We start from the raw sequence: 18,127 nt of genomic DNA, 5'->3' as shown, positions 1-18,127 counted from the left end.
CTGTAAGAGCATGGACAAGTCACTCAACCCCCATTGCCTAGCTCTTACCACTCTTCTGCCTTGGAACCAACACTGAATATTGATTCTAAGACAGAAAGTAAGAATTTCTAAAAAAATATTTTCCTTCTTCCAATTTCCCCACTTTATCCAGTATCTTTTGGAAAATAACGGATTTTATAACCCAAAACTTATAAGGAGTTAGTAACTGTGTCTCAAGAATTTTGGAATCTAGAGTTAGAAAGGAGGTTAAAGACCATCTAAGTTCAACAATCTCATTTTACAGATGAGGAAAATAAGACCAAGAGAGACTGAAGGACTTAACCCTCTCAGAATCAGAAGCCAGGCACTTTGAGTATAAATTAATTATATGACTTATCAATGAGTGGGGCCAGGCTAGTCTGACTTGACTGTAGCAGAGTGCAGCAGTCTAGGGATAAATTTTAATGTTATCAGGCCTCAAGTTAGTAAGTTTCCAGGAATGATAAGCTTCTGCTGGGAAAGGGATAAATAGCTCAGGTTTAACCCCTTGGGCTGCCATCTTCTGGGTAAGCCATTCCCTAGCTGGGGAGGTATTTGGAAAACAACATCTCTCTTACATAGATCTCACCCAAGGCAATGGTGAAAGCCTTGTGTGAGTGTCACAACGGGACGTGTCAGATGATTTCACAACTCCTTCCCAGTTGGTCTCAAGGGGCAGCTGCTGACTGCTGAAAATACCATCCCCAGGAATGAGGATCAAGTAACAGAAGGCAAATTCTGCCGCCCTTCCTGGAACAGGTGGTACCGAAACCCCCAGGGAAGCACATTCTGCCTTCCCATAAGCACCCTCCCCAGCCCTAGCTACCTTTCTGAAATCACATGAGCTCACTGGAGGGAGAATTCAGTCATCTATGACCCCCCCAAGACCTGGAAGGCTCAGGGAGACAAGGAAAAAGAGGCATAATAGGAGGAGAGAAGAGGGATCCTTCCCTAAGGTCTAGACACTGTGCCGCCTATCCTCAGGAGACCAATACTAACTACAAATCTGTACTTGAATCTAGTTTTTCAATGCTACAAATCCCAAAGGAGATTCAATCCCCTGAACTGTCCTTTACAAACAGAAGTGAAAAATCACCCAGTCAGCCCCAAGACAGGCCTGCAATATAATGGAAAATGCAGAACACGAAGCACATGGGACTCCAGATGTACTCTGCCCTGGGAAAGGACAGACTTAATGAGACAGACAGGAGTATGTTCAATTTCTATAGCGGGTTTTCATTCTTTCAACACATTTTTTTTTGGTGGGGGGAAGGCAGTTAATTTTACAATTACACACATTTTTGCTCTCCCCCAGAGAAATATTAGTCCTTAAACCAGTAAGTTGACAAAAGAAAAGGCCCTCTTTCCCTAATACCCTCTACCTCTTTGGATAAAGATGTTAATTTTCTCCATGAGATATTTATACTTTCAACATGTATTTCAATTCAATATTTAAAAGGTATTTATTAAACAATGACTATATTCTGGGAGCTGTGCTAGGAGCTATGGACAAAAAGATGAAAAAAATAAAAGTTCTCACTCTTATGGAGCTTACATTTTATAGGAAGAAAAGAGCATACATGCAGGTAAGGATAGAAACTGGACCTATGATATATCCAGCATATGCAACTCCCAGACAAAGAAACTTCCTCTGCCAATTTAGGTGGGCACCCACCCAGGAACTTGAAAGAGTTTCCTAAAGTAAGGACTGTAGGTATGTATGTATGTAAATATGAAGAGATCTTTCATACTTTCACAGAGTTGCAGAAAACACTATATATGAGAGCAGGACTTGAATCCATGATTTTCTGGCTATGAGACCAGTTCTGTGTCCCTTATGCTACACTGCCTATGCCTACAAATAAGTAAATGCAAGATATACCAAGCTAATACAGTCATGGGAGCGATGGGCGAGCACGTATAATTGATAGCATTAAAAATACTTTTTGTAGAAGGTGGCATTTGTGCTATGGCTTGAAGGGAGCTAATGGTTCTAAGAGGCACCCTGCCAGGAGGTTGGAAGGGAGAACATCCCAGAGGTGGCAGCCAGCCTATGACAATTCTCAGGACCATAAGGAGTGAAAAGCTTAGGTTATTCTCATCATCTATTAAATCTACACTATGGTGTTGTCTTAGACTGTCATATCTTGAGTATCTTCTCATTGCCTGAAAGCTGACATTCCTATATCCATGCTGATGACCACAAATCCATATATCCAACCCTAATCTTTCTCTTTAATCTCAGTGCTATATCAGTGGTTCTTTGTTGGACATCTCTACCTAAGTGTCTCATTAGCATCTCACACTTACTATTTTTAAGGCAACTTATTATATTTTCCCTCTGCTAATTCCTTTCCTCCTCTACCCCCAAATGTCCTATTTCGGTTGAGGACATGACGACCATCCCAATTGCTTAGGTCTATCAGGTCACAGTCATCTTTGACCCTTTCCTCTTTGTCAAATCCTCTTATCAATCAATTGCTATGCCTCCTTGACTCTCTCGGCAACATCTTCTGCATCAGCGTCCTTCTTTTCATTCAGCTATTATTCCAGTTCAGGAAGAACATCATTCTCGTCTTGATTGTAACAATAACTTTTCATCCTGTCTCAAGGCATCTAGTCTCTCTCTACTCTAACACATCTTCCATGCAACTCCCCAGTTAATATTCCTATGACAAAGATTTGAAAAAATGACTTTACTAATCAAAAATTTTCATTGTCTCTGATAAAACACAGTTTCTCATTCTGGCATTTAAAGACTTCCAAAACCTGCCTCTCGTCTACATTTCAAGTTTTATATCTCACTCTCCTTCATACCTACCACACTGAAACTACACTGGTCTGCTAGTTGATCACCAAACTCAAATGCCTTTTCCAATTCCTACCACTACCATGAACCTTTCCTGATCTTCTGGTTTTCAGTACATCTTTCATTCTGAAATGGCTTTCTGTTTTCTTATCTGGGCCCAATGTACATTCCAAGAGAACATAAACTCCTTGAGGAAAGGGACTATTTTATTTGTGGTTTTGCATTTGCCATACTCAGCAGCATCTAGCATGAAGTACTTATGTTTAATAAATGTTTATGTAATTGAATTGACTCTATTAAGAAAGATATGTGCCCCTCCTAGATACTGTGCCCCTCCTAGATACAATTCAAAAGTTATAGCCCTCTTGAAACTTATTTCTGATTCTGAAGGGCGAAGAGGAGAAAAGGGACATTAATGGAATAAGAGGCTGTCATTTTTTTTTAATGGACCCTCATCTCTAGTCTTTCCTACATTCGGACCAGACCCAGCTGGCTCATCTTATCCTAATGCCATTGGCGAGACCTATCCATGACTTCTTTATCCAATCTATAAAAGGAGAATGTCATACTTTAAGGACTTAGGGGAATTAGGAAGAGGATTTATTTTTTAAGAGAGAAAGTGAATTCATTTAAATTGAAAACTGATCTTACTCCTTAGAAGTGAGTTTGGTCTGCCAAATCCTTGTGCAAGGTAAATCCTCTGCTGGGAGTGATGGAAGCTGACAAGGCATGGACCGTCTCTCCAGCCTCGGCCTCAACTCACTGACAGACAGCTGGTCAGGCAGATATCTTGATCTCTTGAGTAGGCCTTATCCAACTTTAGTCCTAAAAAGAGCACAAACTGTGGCAGGGTCTCTACAAGTGAGTTTTACACTTGTCATATGCATATATCTGAGCTTCAGGGAACATGTTTGTTTATTTTTTAAGGGAAAATGAAAGTGCCTTTATTTTTATGTCATAGAAGTAGAGGAGAGAGGTATCTTGAATGGTGTCCACAAATATCTCTCACTTCTAACAATCCCTTTTCTCTCTCTTGTTATATAGTCTCAAGTTCCTATGTTCACTCTGGTTGATTTCTCTTTTTTTAACCCATTTCTCCCTTACTTTGGCTGGCCTTAGCTATACCTATGATCTTTCTGCCACTAAAATGTCTATGAATCTTAGCTATCTCTCTGAATTAATAGTTCAAGGAAGGAAGTCACACTTTTATTCATTTGGAGGATGGGTAAAGAGGCAGCTGGAGAACTAGAAAACATCAAAGGGAGGAATAATAAGGAAGGAAATATTCTGATTGATTTCCTTTTTTATTTTTACTTTTTTTGCAAAAACCTGCAGAAATAAAAATTATTGAAAATTGTTGCTTTAAAGGAAAATCAAGTGTTTGTAGCTTTGGCTCCACTTGACTCAAGGCATGGTGGATATAACATATTAGGATTTCATCAGAACCACAGGATGATAGTTCTCCAGAAAATAAAATCACACACACTAAAGAATGATGAGATGATCTTACCTTGAAACCGAGTATCCATGTGAACTCTATCTGACTTGATTTGGTGTTACAAAATTAAGGTTAGCATAAGAGTGTGAATGAAACAGATCTCATATCGTTATCCATACCAGAACCCTTCTATTGAATTTGCTTTTCATATTTTCTCCCATTAGAATGTAAGCTTCTTAAGGAAATGAAATTATCTTTTTTTGGTTTTCCCAGTATTTATGTTCCCAGTGCTTTTCACAGATCCTGACATGCAATAAATACTTAAAAAATGTTTGTTGACTTTTTGACTAAAATGAGTCATGATATTAACGATAGAGAGAGACATAATTAGAGAGTTGACATAATTAAATTGCAAGGGAAATATACGACACTAGAATAGTGGATAGAGTCAGAAAGTCTTCGCTTCAAAGCTAATCTCTGACACTGTGGCTACATGACTTCAGATAAGTCACACATGAGCTAGAAGCCTCAGTTTCCTGATCTGTAAAATAAGGAACTTGGACTGATTAGCCATTAATGTTCCTTCCGTCTCTGCATATATGATCATATAATCTTGTCTTTATTTTACATATGAAAATAGTGAGGTCTAGGAATGCTAAGTGATGTGTTCCAGGTCACACACATGGTAAGTAGCAGAAGGCAGTTTCTCCCAGGTACTCTGCTTTCAAAGACAACCCTCTTTCAACCATGAAGATGAGAAAACCACAACCATGCCAACAACAACAAAAAACCTACTAGCTTGTGAGCTTGTCACTAGTACAGGATCAAAAAATGTCCAAGCTTAAACTCTAAGTGTGTCATGTTAAAGCATCATGCTATGCCAGGTGCAGAATAAACCCTTCAAAATGTCTTCCTGAAACTATGGCTCCATTACGGTGAGAGGGTGAGTATACAGGTACCATCACACCCCTCAACTGCTCACCCAGATGAAAGAGCAATAGGTTCTCCAAGGAAGCAAGAAGGGCAATAAGATATTCTAACTCACAATTTCTGTCATGCTGTTGGGTGATGGGGAGTTTGATATCTGCCAGGCAAGGGGGAGGCATTCAACCAAGCTATTGGTAGTGTTACAACCACTGATTACTGACATCCTACATGATCCGTAAAAACATCCAATACCTGGTGAGTGGCACACACAATTTTTTAGCCACTCTATCAAGACGAACCAAGTCCCCAGCTAAGATATTATAAGAAAGAGATCATGACAAATCAGGGGGAAAGAGTGTGAGTGAGAACTCTCTACTCATTAGAGTCCTCTATCCCTTCAATAATTTCTTTTTTTTTCCTCCAATAATTTCTGAAATGCAAGAACTCAGGAAAACTCTGGAGTCAAATAAAAAGCTATAGACCACCCAATGTACTCTTTTACGCCAAGGGAGTAAGCCTGGTTACCTTGTTTGTCTTATTAAGATGGTCACTGTAAAGCCCATGTCAATTCCACATTTTATGTCAAAAAAATTCCAGATATCAGGCATCGTGGTATTTACACCTCTCACCAGAACAAATACAAAAGCTGTTTGAGGGAGAAAAAACACACCACCGTAGTAACAATGACAGAATACATAGCTTGCAAGCTGTCTACAGCCCCTGGAGTAACTGACATGTTTGACAGAGAATGTGTGTTGGTAACATTACTTGATTCTTGTTTTAAAGAGAAACTGAATTCTTATTTCTAGAAGGTTTTAGACAGTGATAACTGAAAAGAAGTTTGTCTAAACAGAGCAATATTGGCCACGTGGCAATGGTCTTGATCTCTCTCTCCCTTTTCCAACTCATCCTTTGATTTTTTTTTCCTCCAAGCATGACTTAACACTAGGGAAAGAGCCCTCTTGACAAAGAACTGGAAAATAAAAGGTGAGGGAAGAGCTCAGAAGTTTCAGTGGAAGAAGAAAACCATCTTAGTCTTCTACTTGGAGGACCCTTGAAACAGACTGCCTAGATAATACATGCTTCTCTTATGGGAAGACTTAGATGAACTGATGCAAGGTAAAGTATGCAAGACCCAGAAAACAACATATGCAATCATTATAATAATGTAAAAGGCAAATAATCTCAGAAAAAAATTCTATTTAATTTTGGCCCTAAAGAAACGATATGGGAATGTTCTTCCTTCCCTTCCAGCTCTAAATCTAAGTTTCTATCTCCCCTTCTTTGGTGGTAAAGAGCCATGGGCATGGCACTCTTCATATTGTTAGACTTGGTCGATGTGTTGGTTATTTTTGCTCAATTATTTAGTGGTGGTTGTTTCCCCCCCCACCTTTTTTTTATCTTTTGATATAAGGAATGGCTCCCTAGTTGCTGAGAATAGAATATTCTGGAAAAGTGATACACAAACAAAATATATGAATAATTTTTTAAACCCTTACCTTCCCTACCCTTATTGTGTATTGGCTCCCAAGGCAGAAGAGTGGTCAGGGCTAGGCAATGGGGGGTTAAGTGACTTGCCCAGGGTCGCACAGCTAGGAAATGTCTGAGGCCAGATTTGAACCTTGGACCTCCCGTCTCTAGGCCTAACTCTCAATCCACTGAGCCATCTAGCTGCCCGCTATGAATAATTTTTTAATGGATGTAATGATTCTCTTTTGTAGAGGTAGAAAAAAAGAATTGAGTCAGAAATAATCTGCATCTAACTATACAATATTCAAATTATTTTGTTTGTTGACTTGTTTCCGTCATAGTCAACTCCTGTGACTTTCTTGGCAGGAGAGTAGTTTGCTATTTCATTCTCTAGCTCACTTTACAGATAAGGAATTGAGGTAAAAAGGGTGAAGTGGATGGCCGAGGGTCACACAGCAATAAGTATCTGAAGCCATATTTGAATTCAAGAAATAAGTCTTCCTAACTCTAGGCCCAGTTCTCCATCTACTGCAACCATGCACTGCCTATGGCAACTACTCAAACTAAGGGAAGCTTTTCACTTTTGGGGAGAAAAGGTCAGAAAAAATGAGTCCAATTCAGGTAAAAACCACTAATCAGTACATTAATAGCTTCTTTTTCTTCTCCCAATATGTTCTTTTGCTCCTCTAATCTCTGAGAGATGCTTTTGAGACTTCTTTGGAGGATGGGCCACACTAGTAATTTTCAGCACTTTCTTTTTAGGATCATTAACCATCTCAAGTGCCTTGATTGATGCCTGGATCCTTGCTTTATGTCCCCAGTAGGAAGGGGAAGGTAAGATGAATCTGTTACTTTCATAGGCTTTTTAAAAAAAAAGTAAATAAGTTCACCACCACCTTTACTACTATTCATTTATGTGTTTGATTGTTTACTGAAAATGAATCTTCCTATCTCTCCCTTGCTGAAAATGCAGAGTGGCCACTCACAGGCCAAATACTACTACTAATCCATTCAGAAGCTTTGACTTACTTCATTTCCAACCTGAATTGCTTCACCTCTCCTTGGGTAGCCTGGTGCCTTCCATCCCTCACCCTCAGGGGCTTACCTTATCAGTGACAAATTTTTCGTGGATTCCCAAGAGCATTTGCCCTTTGCAATTCAGAATTTCCCAACCTCAAAGGATCCAGCAGCTTCAGCCTTTCCAACTAGCAGGGACTGCTGACATAGTCCATCAAACTAAGGTCATTTCTATTTATTTTTTTTTATAGCACTTGTCTTTTCTGCAAATCCATATTGTTAGCCTACTACCACTTTAACAACTTCTCATAAATAAAGAAAATAGATACGATCCAATGGTTTAAAAATGTTCATTGGCCAAAGAAATTAACTACGAAAAATAATCAAGGAAATCAAAATTCATTCAGTATTTCCACGTTAGGAATTGTAAGATTTGGAAAACTTCCCTTCCATTTATCAGCCACAAATAATTCTCTAGAGTATTAAAATTTCAGGCCTGAAAGGATTTGCTTCACCTGTAGTGAAATAATAAAGAGAGATCTTTGACAGAGTCCAACAGATAAGTCAAGCTGTCTGTACTACTCTGTTCTTTACCTCCTTTCATAATGTCAAAGTTAACTTCGAACTTAAAGCACTGTTATCTTGAAGGTTCATAAAAAAGCAACATTGGGGCCAATCCACTGTAGTCCATACCCAGATCAGATCCTTACCGACATCGTGCAATGACAGATGGAATCTATTCTTACTATTTAACATTTATTAAGCGCCCACAGTGAGTTGGGAACGGTACAGAACAGGGGTGTGGGTGTTCTCATGGAGTCTGTCCTTAAAAGCTGGGACCACATGGAGCAGCTGGGATGGGCTTTCTGTTTCCTTAGTTCCATGTATACTTGACTGAGGTGAGTGGGTCAAAGGGTTCCTTTTAGTACTATGAAAGGCAAAGCCTTGTCCCAGGCAGCGCAATCGATGATGGTCCTGTGCTTGCAGGGTCTCAGAGCTATTAGGGACAGGCTCACAAGAAGTCATGTTCCCAGATAAGGATGGATTTTACCCTTCTGGGGGCCAGTTATCATCCCTCTGTTTTTGGGTCACAAAATGTGCCCTAATCTTGATCAGCCATATTGCAAATGTCTGGCATAGATCAGCTGGAGAAATGACTTTGGAGCAATCAGTACAAATTCACTCCAACTAATGGCAAAGTTTTTCAAAATGTATCGTGTACCAACGGTTGATCAGTAATAATATTGTCATACCTAAAAAATAATATATTACAACTACAGGAAAGGTCTGATAATGGGCTGCTCATCAGATAGCAGCTAAAGCTAACAAACTTGGGATGTATGGAAGAAGGCTTAGTAAAATTTTAAGTACTATATAAATGTGAGATTTTTTTTGTGGTGTTTTGGGTTATGTACTTAGAATTTTTTTTGTGGTGTTTTGGGTTATGTACTTAGAATTTTTTTTTTGTGGTGTTTTGGGTTATGTACTTAGAAATCAACCCATCCCTCAGAGTTAATATAGAACACAGAGACTAAGAATAGCTATTTTTTATGCACAGTTACTATCATGGAATAGGGTGACTACATTCATTCATAATACTAGAAATGGGTTTAGAGGGGTTGGGAAGGATATTCAGGTTACTATGAACTGTGTATTAAATTAGTGACCCCAGAGTATAATTGTTGTAGTGGAAATATTGTAGAAAGAATTCTGTTTGGGATCAGAATACTTGGGTTTGAATACTGATTATGCTACATAATACTATGTGACTTTAGGCAACTCATTTTGCCTTGGTACCTCAGTTTCTCCATCTGTCAAATGAGGAGGGTTGTACTAGATAACCTCTAATGTCTTTCCAACTCTTTATCTGTGATAATTACAGTATAGTCATTGCCACTTGGCCAACATACAAGCACAAGTTATGAGTCCCCCTGGGGTGAGCTGAGACTTCTCCTTTGATGGGAGGATGAATAACAGATGGGCAGGCAAGACTCTACCTCTTCCATTGAGTTAAATTCCAATTTTGATCAAGTCCTTAATTACGTGCCAAGTTCCACAGTGGACCACACTGTCTCTCTTACAACTGTCAGTAATTTAAACTTAAAAACTGTGTTAACAGAAAGGCTAGCAGATTTATTTATTCATTTTTGCTCATAAGCTGGTAGTCTATCCCTAGAAAAAGTCTGAGGAGTTTGAAAGTTCAGTGTTTCTGAGTAATCGTGCAGGCTCTTTAAACTCTTGAGAGGCAAGGGGATATGCTGATTCTTTGGCATGGCAACTGGATACAAGTAAGATGTGTCTATCTTTAGATGGGGGAGAAATGTAAAGAGGCAGTAGTGTCCGCATCATAAATCACCTAAGAAAACACTTACCTAAAACCACCTCTAAAAGACAGGGAGAGAGGCCCTGGTTCATATTCAAAGGTTCAGATTGCTGAGCACTGAAGCAATAAAGCTAAGTGTGAAACCAGCAAGCCTTTCCAGCCTTGGCTGCCCCTTGCCAATTTATTATAAAAAGCATACTTGCTGATATAGCATGCCTTTAAAATGATCAAAATGACAGATGGCTGCTGCAGAAACACAGCCTTTTTATAGTACTGATATTAATCAGGAGAGATTGACAGTGTCCCTTTAATCTTTTAATTAAAAAAGTACATTTCATATAAAATAGAATGGTGCTACTCTTGGGCATTTCCAAGTACTTCTGTAGGTTGGAAAATCCAAATTATTTCCAATTTAATAACTTGAGTTATTCTCCTCCTCCCACCTCCAAACAAAAGGAGAAGAACTGGCTTTCCAGGTGCTCAGATTTGCCACTTTGCCTCTGTCTCCCTGGGAAATTCTCTTAGCTTTTCTACTAGGCCACAGTCTTCACATCTATAAAATGGCCAGAAATGCTGACAATATGATTTAATTCCTACTGATACAGATTGTAAACCCTCTATATCACCACAGTTGGTGTTTGTGAGTAGTTGTTGCTAGCCTTTGAATGAGTAAGCTTTAGCTAGGAGAGTCCTCAGAACTATTTTCTCCCAAACCACTTTTGGTACTCCATCATACCTCTACCACCTTCAGAAAAAAAAAAACAAATAACTAAAATACTTTGCAAAACAGAAACTTCAGACAGCAGTGAACTGAAATGGAAACTTTAGCAATAATCTGGATATTATGTAGACAACAGAATGGAAAAACACTACTTTCTCCTCTAGAGATGTTTTTCTCCTTGGGAGTAAGTAGAACTAAAGCAAAAGACATTAATTGAGTTGCCATATTCATTTAAGTATGAATTACACTTTCCCCTACCCCCAGTTCTAAAAAATTAATTTGTAAATAATTGAAATCTATAATTAAGGTTATTATTTTAGTGAAATCTAAAATCAGGGTTATTCTTTCAGTATTTATTTTTCAGTATTCTTTCATAACACAGGAGACTGAGGGCTGGATCTACAATCAGAAAGAAGACCTTGGTGGAAATCCTGGCTCAGATTTTTCCTATCTATATAATTTCTATTTAAGGTTATATACCTTAACTTCTCTGGACTTGAGTTTCCTCAGCTATGAAATGAGAAGTCAGACTAGATCTCTCAAGTCCTTTTCAACTCTAAATCCATGATCGTCTGTAATCTATGATCTCATTTGAAGAACATGGCTTATATTCAGAACACTATGACAACTGCTTCAATTTTCTCCTTAAGCCAACGTGGGCAGAGCCTCTATGACAACATGAGCACATCCCCTAATGAGTAATACAAAGCAAACACAAATTGAAGGCACATAGTCCTTGGTGGTAATCAGAAGCACGATGTTTTTTTTTTTGTTGTTGTTGTTGTTTTTAAGTCTAGATGAACAGAAATCTCAATATATAAGATCTTTGGACTATGAAATTTCTTTAATAGATATGGTCAATAGTGGCAAAAATGATGGTTCTTAAAGATTACCTAGGTACCCTTTAAAATCATCATTTCAATTTAGTGCCCTCAATTCTTCAGGGAGAGAGCTCAGGCTGGGCACTTAATTATTAGAATTCCATGTTTTATTTGAATATCTCTAACAACAAAAAAACAACAACAAGGGGCAGATTTCTAACATCTTATAAACTTCTTCAAACTTCAAGAATGAAGGATCATGCCAATATGGCATATTCCCTATAAGTCCTCTATATCCTAGCAGTTGGTCTTTGCAAAAAACCTCCTGTCAGCCTTTGATAAGCCTCTGTGACACTTAGTTAGATGAGTCCTCACATTTCTTAGACCTGTCCTTGAAGTCTTTGTAGCTTATTAAGGACTGCTGGAGCTGCTATTCTTTGGTCTAGCCTTGGACAAGCCAAGGTCACCTCCATGCTATGATGAGGCATTGAGTTTGGGCTTTGAGATAAATACTACAAAATTCAATAAAGGCAGTTTCTTGCTTTCCACTCCAAAACTCACAGGTTGAGCCATAAAAGCTCCAGCCACACCTGAAAGCCATTTTTCATTTGTTTTCTGTTGATATTGTGCTTGGCTCTACACAGAAGGAGTTTAAAAGGGCACTGTCTTTTGCATGCTTCCAGATGAAGAAAATAGCAAATCATGGCATCCATAAAGTTCAATATAATAGAGTATTCAAAGAAAGGGATATTCCTGAAAAGTCTGATTTTTAGTTGAAGAAGGACTTTGAGTACGGGGAAATAAGATTTCCAAGACCAATTTCTATAATTACTCCCAACTTTTTTTTCTATAATCCTGTTAGATATGATTTCAACTTCACTAATCATTGTGTGTCTTTATCTTTTTAATAACCCTTACCTTTTGTCTTGGAACCAATACAGTGTATTGGTTCCAAGGCAGAAGAGTGGTAAAGGCTAGGCAATGTGGATTGTGACTTGCCCAGGACCACATAGCTAGGAAATATCTGAGACCAGAATTAAACCCAGGAGTTCCCTGTGTCTAGACCTGGTTCTTAATCTACTGAGCCATCTAAGTGTACCCTATTGTATGTCTTTAATAGATGAAAAAATGGAAAATATTGGCATTCATTTTTCTGAATATATGAAGATGATGCTACTGATCCACTATCAGTAGGAAATGAATGATGGATTTTTCTTTAAAATCATCATCAATAACAGATAAATCAATGAATCTTGGAGTCAGGAAGAACTTGGTTCATACACATACATGCAACATGATCCCAAGCAAATTATTTAACTGCAAATCTCTAGGACTATAATTTTCTGATCAAGTATGGAGCTTTATTAATAGAAAAGCTTCCTTCCCTGGGAGTCAGTTACACAAAGGAAAATGGAGATCTGGGCCATGATAATAAAAATAAATGAATGAAAATGTTAGGGTTTAGGCTGCAAGTTGGGTCTTTGTCCCCCCCATTAGTGGGTATAAAAATTTATATCTATGATGAGCTAGTTAAGTGATTGAAGCAAGATTTCAGCATTGATCTTCTAATGAAGTCCAATCTCCTTTTTGTTACTGACACACTGCTTCTCTGAAAAGCTCACTCTCCTATTCGAGGTTCATATCCATGACCCCAAGATCCTAGTGTTAAAAAATTACTACTGTTCTGAGTTCTAGTTGGAGACCAAGTGTGTTGATTACATGATTAAAAATCCAAATTGATATTTGGAAACATCCAGATGTTTGAGATCATGTAACCATAGTCCATACCTCAGACAAACACATTTACAATTATCTCTGCAGGTTTCTGACTCAATGGTACACATGTTAGAACTAATAGAGAGATGCTCTAATACTCTCCTTCTGTCTCTAAATACCACGAAAGAGTTCAAAATTATCTAACTATATCCCATGTGACCATTCAGGTATCATGCCTACTGATGATTGGAAACTAGCTGTGCTTATATAAGCATTGGGGTCACATAAATTTAAGGGGCAAAGTACACTTCTAGCCATTACACTGAAAAAGAGTCTTTTTAGACAGGGCTAGCTGCTGATTCATCTACAGGAAGAAGAGAATATGAGATAGGCTCTTCCTAAGAACCTATTAGGAAAGAGAAAAGGTACCATTTGGCTATACTATCGAGCACAATGAGCTTTAGAGGCAGTGAAGGACCCAGTGTCTAGAGCACTGACTCAGGAAACAGTGGGTTCAAAAATTCTTGGTCTAACATTAAATAGGGTTTTGATCCTGGGTAAGTCATTACTTGTCTCAGGCAACTCCCTAGGATTTATTTACTACATGTTCAAGACCTACAATAGGGAAGAGAGTTCTGGACAATAAGGATTTATTGAAGCAAATAAAGATCACTCATCTATGATTAGGTTTGTAATCTAAAATCATACAAGCTATTTTATCTTACCTAGTGACATAATTATTTTATTAATATAAACAAGTGAAGAAATATGTCAAAGGGGCAACGGAGAGCCACACATGAGTATAAGATGATTGTAATGTATTAGAAATAAGGAATTATATAGAGAAGCAGAGCAAAGGATATTATCATACAAATGTGGGACTGAAAAAGATTTCAGGCTAGTTACATAGGAAGGATGAACAGTAATTGACGGACAACCCACATGCATCACTGGGGGTATCTTTATGGTATTAAGAGAAATGCGAGGAAGGCTCTTAAAAATTGGGGCAAATCTTTGGCAAAATTATGGGATGGCCTAGATGACAGTATCAACAGTTGGGAAGAGATGGATGAATTGAAATCTGCAGCAGAAGGAATACCCACATCACAGAGATTACAAATCCAATCTGATATTAGAGAATAGAGTCAAAACGAAATAACATTAGTCTGAAGAAAAAATGGAATTTACTACATCACCAGAGATAATGAAGTGGCAGAATTTCCTTTGTAACATAATAATAAATTCCATGAAGTGGCAAGTATTGCATATTTTACAAAAATATTTTGGTCTTGATGGCAAAGAACCCAAGGCAGTGAGCAAGTAAGTAATCTGATATTAAATTGCTATGAAGATGAAAGGCATGGTAGGAATATTAACTGAAATAATTTTTCTTAAGTGCACTGCCATGGGTGATTTGCAATATATTTTCATTCTAATGCAAACATTTAAATATCATGTTTTGGCTCAACATACCGGAAAGACAATCACTCAGCAAGTCTCTGAACCTTCAGGGTGTAGAATGGAAGGAATCAGGTTCTGGGCCCAGGGTTTACAAATGATCATGGATTTAGAGTTAGAGAGGACCTTTGATTTCATCTACTACAATGCCTTCATTTTACACATAAGAAAATCAAGGTCCAGAAAGGGCAAATAACTTTCCCAGGATCACACAGGAAAAGGTAAAACACTGTGCTCTGAATCCAGGTCTTCTGACTCCAAATGCAATATTCTTTTTTATTGAATCAATTATCATACTGCTCTTTTCAATTTCAGGCAGGTATGGCAAATGTGCCTCTTTTAAGTCTAGTCTGATGCCTGATTGGGTAATAAAGGTACACACAGGATCTTTCATGCTATGGCAGTAGAGTTTTGTCCACTTCTATCTGGCTTGAAAGGTCCCCAGCAATCACCTATTCATCATCAGAGGACCAGTATCCATTAATTCAGAAAAGCTCACCACCAAAACTTTAGCTGCCATAGTATAGGTTGTTTTGGATAAAGGAACCCAGGGAACCAAAATCTAAGGTTCAGTACGTTGTGATCTTCATAGGTAGAGAGAGCACCATCTATCCTGGTGAAATCATAGCTCTAATGAAGTATTAAAAAGGTATCTACCAAACCACAGTCCTTGGAAGGAAAAACACTCTTGCCACCACAGTCTGCAAATGGTAGCACTTGCCCATTCCTTCCTTCCAAAAGCAATTTCCCAAACTCCACAAATATACTAGCTAAGATGGTATATCTAATGAGTAAAACCAGCTCTCCCAAATTTTTCAAAGAGCCCTTGTGTCTTCTAATCTATCACCTGGGTAATGTGTCCAGAGTGGCATTTCGTAATGACAGCAACATTCCAACAAATCAATAGTTATTTAATTCCCAACAAGCTCCCGAGTCCATTAAACCTGATTACATTCACCCATTTCAGTTGGGTGCAGTTATTTTTCCTACACCGGCACTTAATCTATAACAGGAACTTATGAGAACTTTCAAAAGCAATTTCAGCATCAATCAGCATAGAGTGAAAGGCACGATTTGCTTGTAATTATTTATTGGACAGGATAGCAGAGGGTCTGACAGAGCTCCTGGTCCTGACCTTCACCCAAAATCTAAAATGGAAATAAGAGGAGTTGCCTGTGAGATTCCAATTCTGCCCTCAGATCCCACCGGAGCAGCAGTTGCCTATGCCTGCTTGGACCAAGAAACACAAAGAGATTTCAGTATTGATAATGGCCAATCTCAGGTAGATCAATTTATTTCTACTTCATACACATGTGGCTAATATCGAGTAAACTCTCCAGTGAAGGCGCCAGCCAGCAATCCAGAATTATTGAGCTGTTCGGCTGTTTGGAATCACCCCAGGTTTGATATTCTAGCCAGCCTTTTGTAATAAACAACGGGTTACAATGAAGGTTCGGGGAAAAAATAATGTGTCTGCCCAACAGTCTGTGCTGAAGACATTTTTTTTTTTTTTAGTTTGACTCTAATGAGCTGGGCTGGACTTTATTCACTTCACTCACTCCTAAACTATAGGTGTGGGGCATTTGGGTGAGGTGGAGGAAAATATTTTTTGTTACTTGTTTACTATGAATAACAATTAGGTTTTTTTTTTCATCATGCAGAGCAAAGTATAATAGAGAAGGATCTGTTTTAGATTAAGGGCAGGTATAGGAAAAATAACCCCACTCAATTGAAAATGGTGTTGGATAATAACCAGTAAATGACAGAAAGAAAGACTAGGATGATGACCATGCAAAAGACCTTACAAATAAATATTATATAGCAGAGTACCTAGATACATAGAATCATTAAACTTGAGAATGGGGAAGGGACATTAGAAATCATCTCACCCAACATCCTCATTTTACATTAGAAGGAATGACTTGCCCAAGACCATTCAGCTATTTAGTAGGAGAACCAGAATTAAAACACAGGTATCAATGTTTTGTCCACTATACATGGGCACGGAACCAAAGGCTACATACAAGTAGCTTGCAAAATTCTCCCAGTGAAGGCAAATCTTTGTCTAAGCAAAAGAAAATCCCTTGAAAACTTTTGGAAGAATTATCTGATATACAAGGCTAGTAGACAATGTGTTCTGCATGCCATGATAGAATTAATAGCTAGTTAATTCCTCAAAAAACTGAATATATTTCAAGTCACCAATTCTTTGCCATCATTAAAAAACTCAAAGGGCTGATGCGGGGTTCCTATAATGATCTCTAAACTTCATAAATTAACCATCAATGTATTATTCCATTTTACACAAAAATTTCTATTAAAACAGACATTCCATGTGAAGTCTAACATATGAATTAATGCATATTTAATGTTACTCATATTTGCTGGGCTAAAGCACTTAACTGAACCACATCATGATAAGTTACTTTGCCTCATGATCTGCAGTGGGAATGCTGAGTCCCTCAGAAAGCTGGAATGGATAGCAAATCCTTTGCCCTGTGGTCAACCTCTCGAAGCAAAGGCATGAATGTTAAGCAGCAGGCAGATCAATACAAGCAAATATAGCTCAACTACACCATTTATTCAGCCATGAGAGATGTCAATACACAGATTAGGGTGATCCATCTTTTTGATTTCCTACTGTCTTCTCACTGACTACATGAGGGCTTTTTCCTGTATTAAAAGTGTTTGCTTTCTCAACCATAAAAATTCCAATTATTACTCTAAGTGCACCAGAGTTAAGTTGCTTGTTGGAAGCGGCCTTGAATTACCTGAACAAGTCCCGTGAAGTACGGTGCCGCGGGCACAATCATGGGCACGCCGTAGGGATGTAGCAAAACTCCTTGAGACGACAACATGGCTTAACTGATTGTATTACTCCCACTGAAGCTAAACACATCAATTGAAAGTTAGGCGAAAATCTATAGACCAACTTCTTCCAAACTACAAAGCTTAGAGCCAAATAACTTCTGTCAGGGCCCAAGCCCTCGTCAACTCAGAGGAAAAAAAAAATCTACATCAGCAACTCTTAATGTTAAAGTTTTCTTCCCAGACAACGGAGAGAGACAGCAGCTGCAAAGCTGAAGATACCAAAATGGAAGGTGCTATTTTGGGAACAGCTTGTCTAACATGACTAACCAAGTACTCTTCGTTAATTTAGCTTTAGAAAAAAAATGAGAGGGAGCAAGCAACAAGATTCAAGCTATTCCAAAATGAATTCTGCCAAATGGTAGATGGCTGGTTCCACATCGGGTTTTGAGAAGATTCATAAAAAATAGAAAGTGAGAAAGAAAATAAAAGTCGATGTTTAAACTTAAATTAACTTGTTAATACATATAGCCTTGTGCATTTATGAATGTTGATTTTTTTTTTAAAAAGAGAAAAAAATTATGGAGAATCGATTGATAGG

General features: G+C 38.2%; 1 protein-coding gene across 3 annotated transcripts in view; it reads right to left on the bottom strand.

The window, feature by feature from the left end:
* Positions 1-17,696, bottom strand: part of RBFOX1 (RNA binding fox-1 homolog 1) — a 379,335-nt gene extending 361,639 nt beyond the window's left edge. For all 3 annotated transcript variants that reach the window (XM_044659029.1, XM_044659028.1, XM_044659027.1), the window contains exon 1: positions 17,490-17,696. In XM_044659029.1, the coding sequence (XP_044514964.1) occupies positions 17,490-17,576 (87 nt within the window). In that variant the 5' untranslated portion in view covers positions 17,577-17,696. The remainder of the gene's footprint in view (positions 1-17,489) is intronic.
* Positions 17,697-18,127: the final 431 nt, after the last annotated feature.

Source organism: Gracilinanus agilis, chromosome 1 (assembly GCF_016433145.1).
Source record: "Gracilinanus agilis isolate LMUSP501 chromosome 1, AgileGrace, whole genome shotgun sequence".
NCBI classification, from domain to species: domain Eukaryota; kingdom Metazoa; phylum Chordata; class Mammalia; order Didelphimorphia; family Didelphidae; genus Gracilinanus; species Gracilinanus agilis.
The sequence above is the reverse complement of the archived record's forward strand: the minus strand, read 5'-3'. Positions and strand labels throughout refer to the sequence as shown.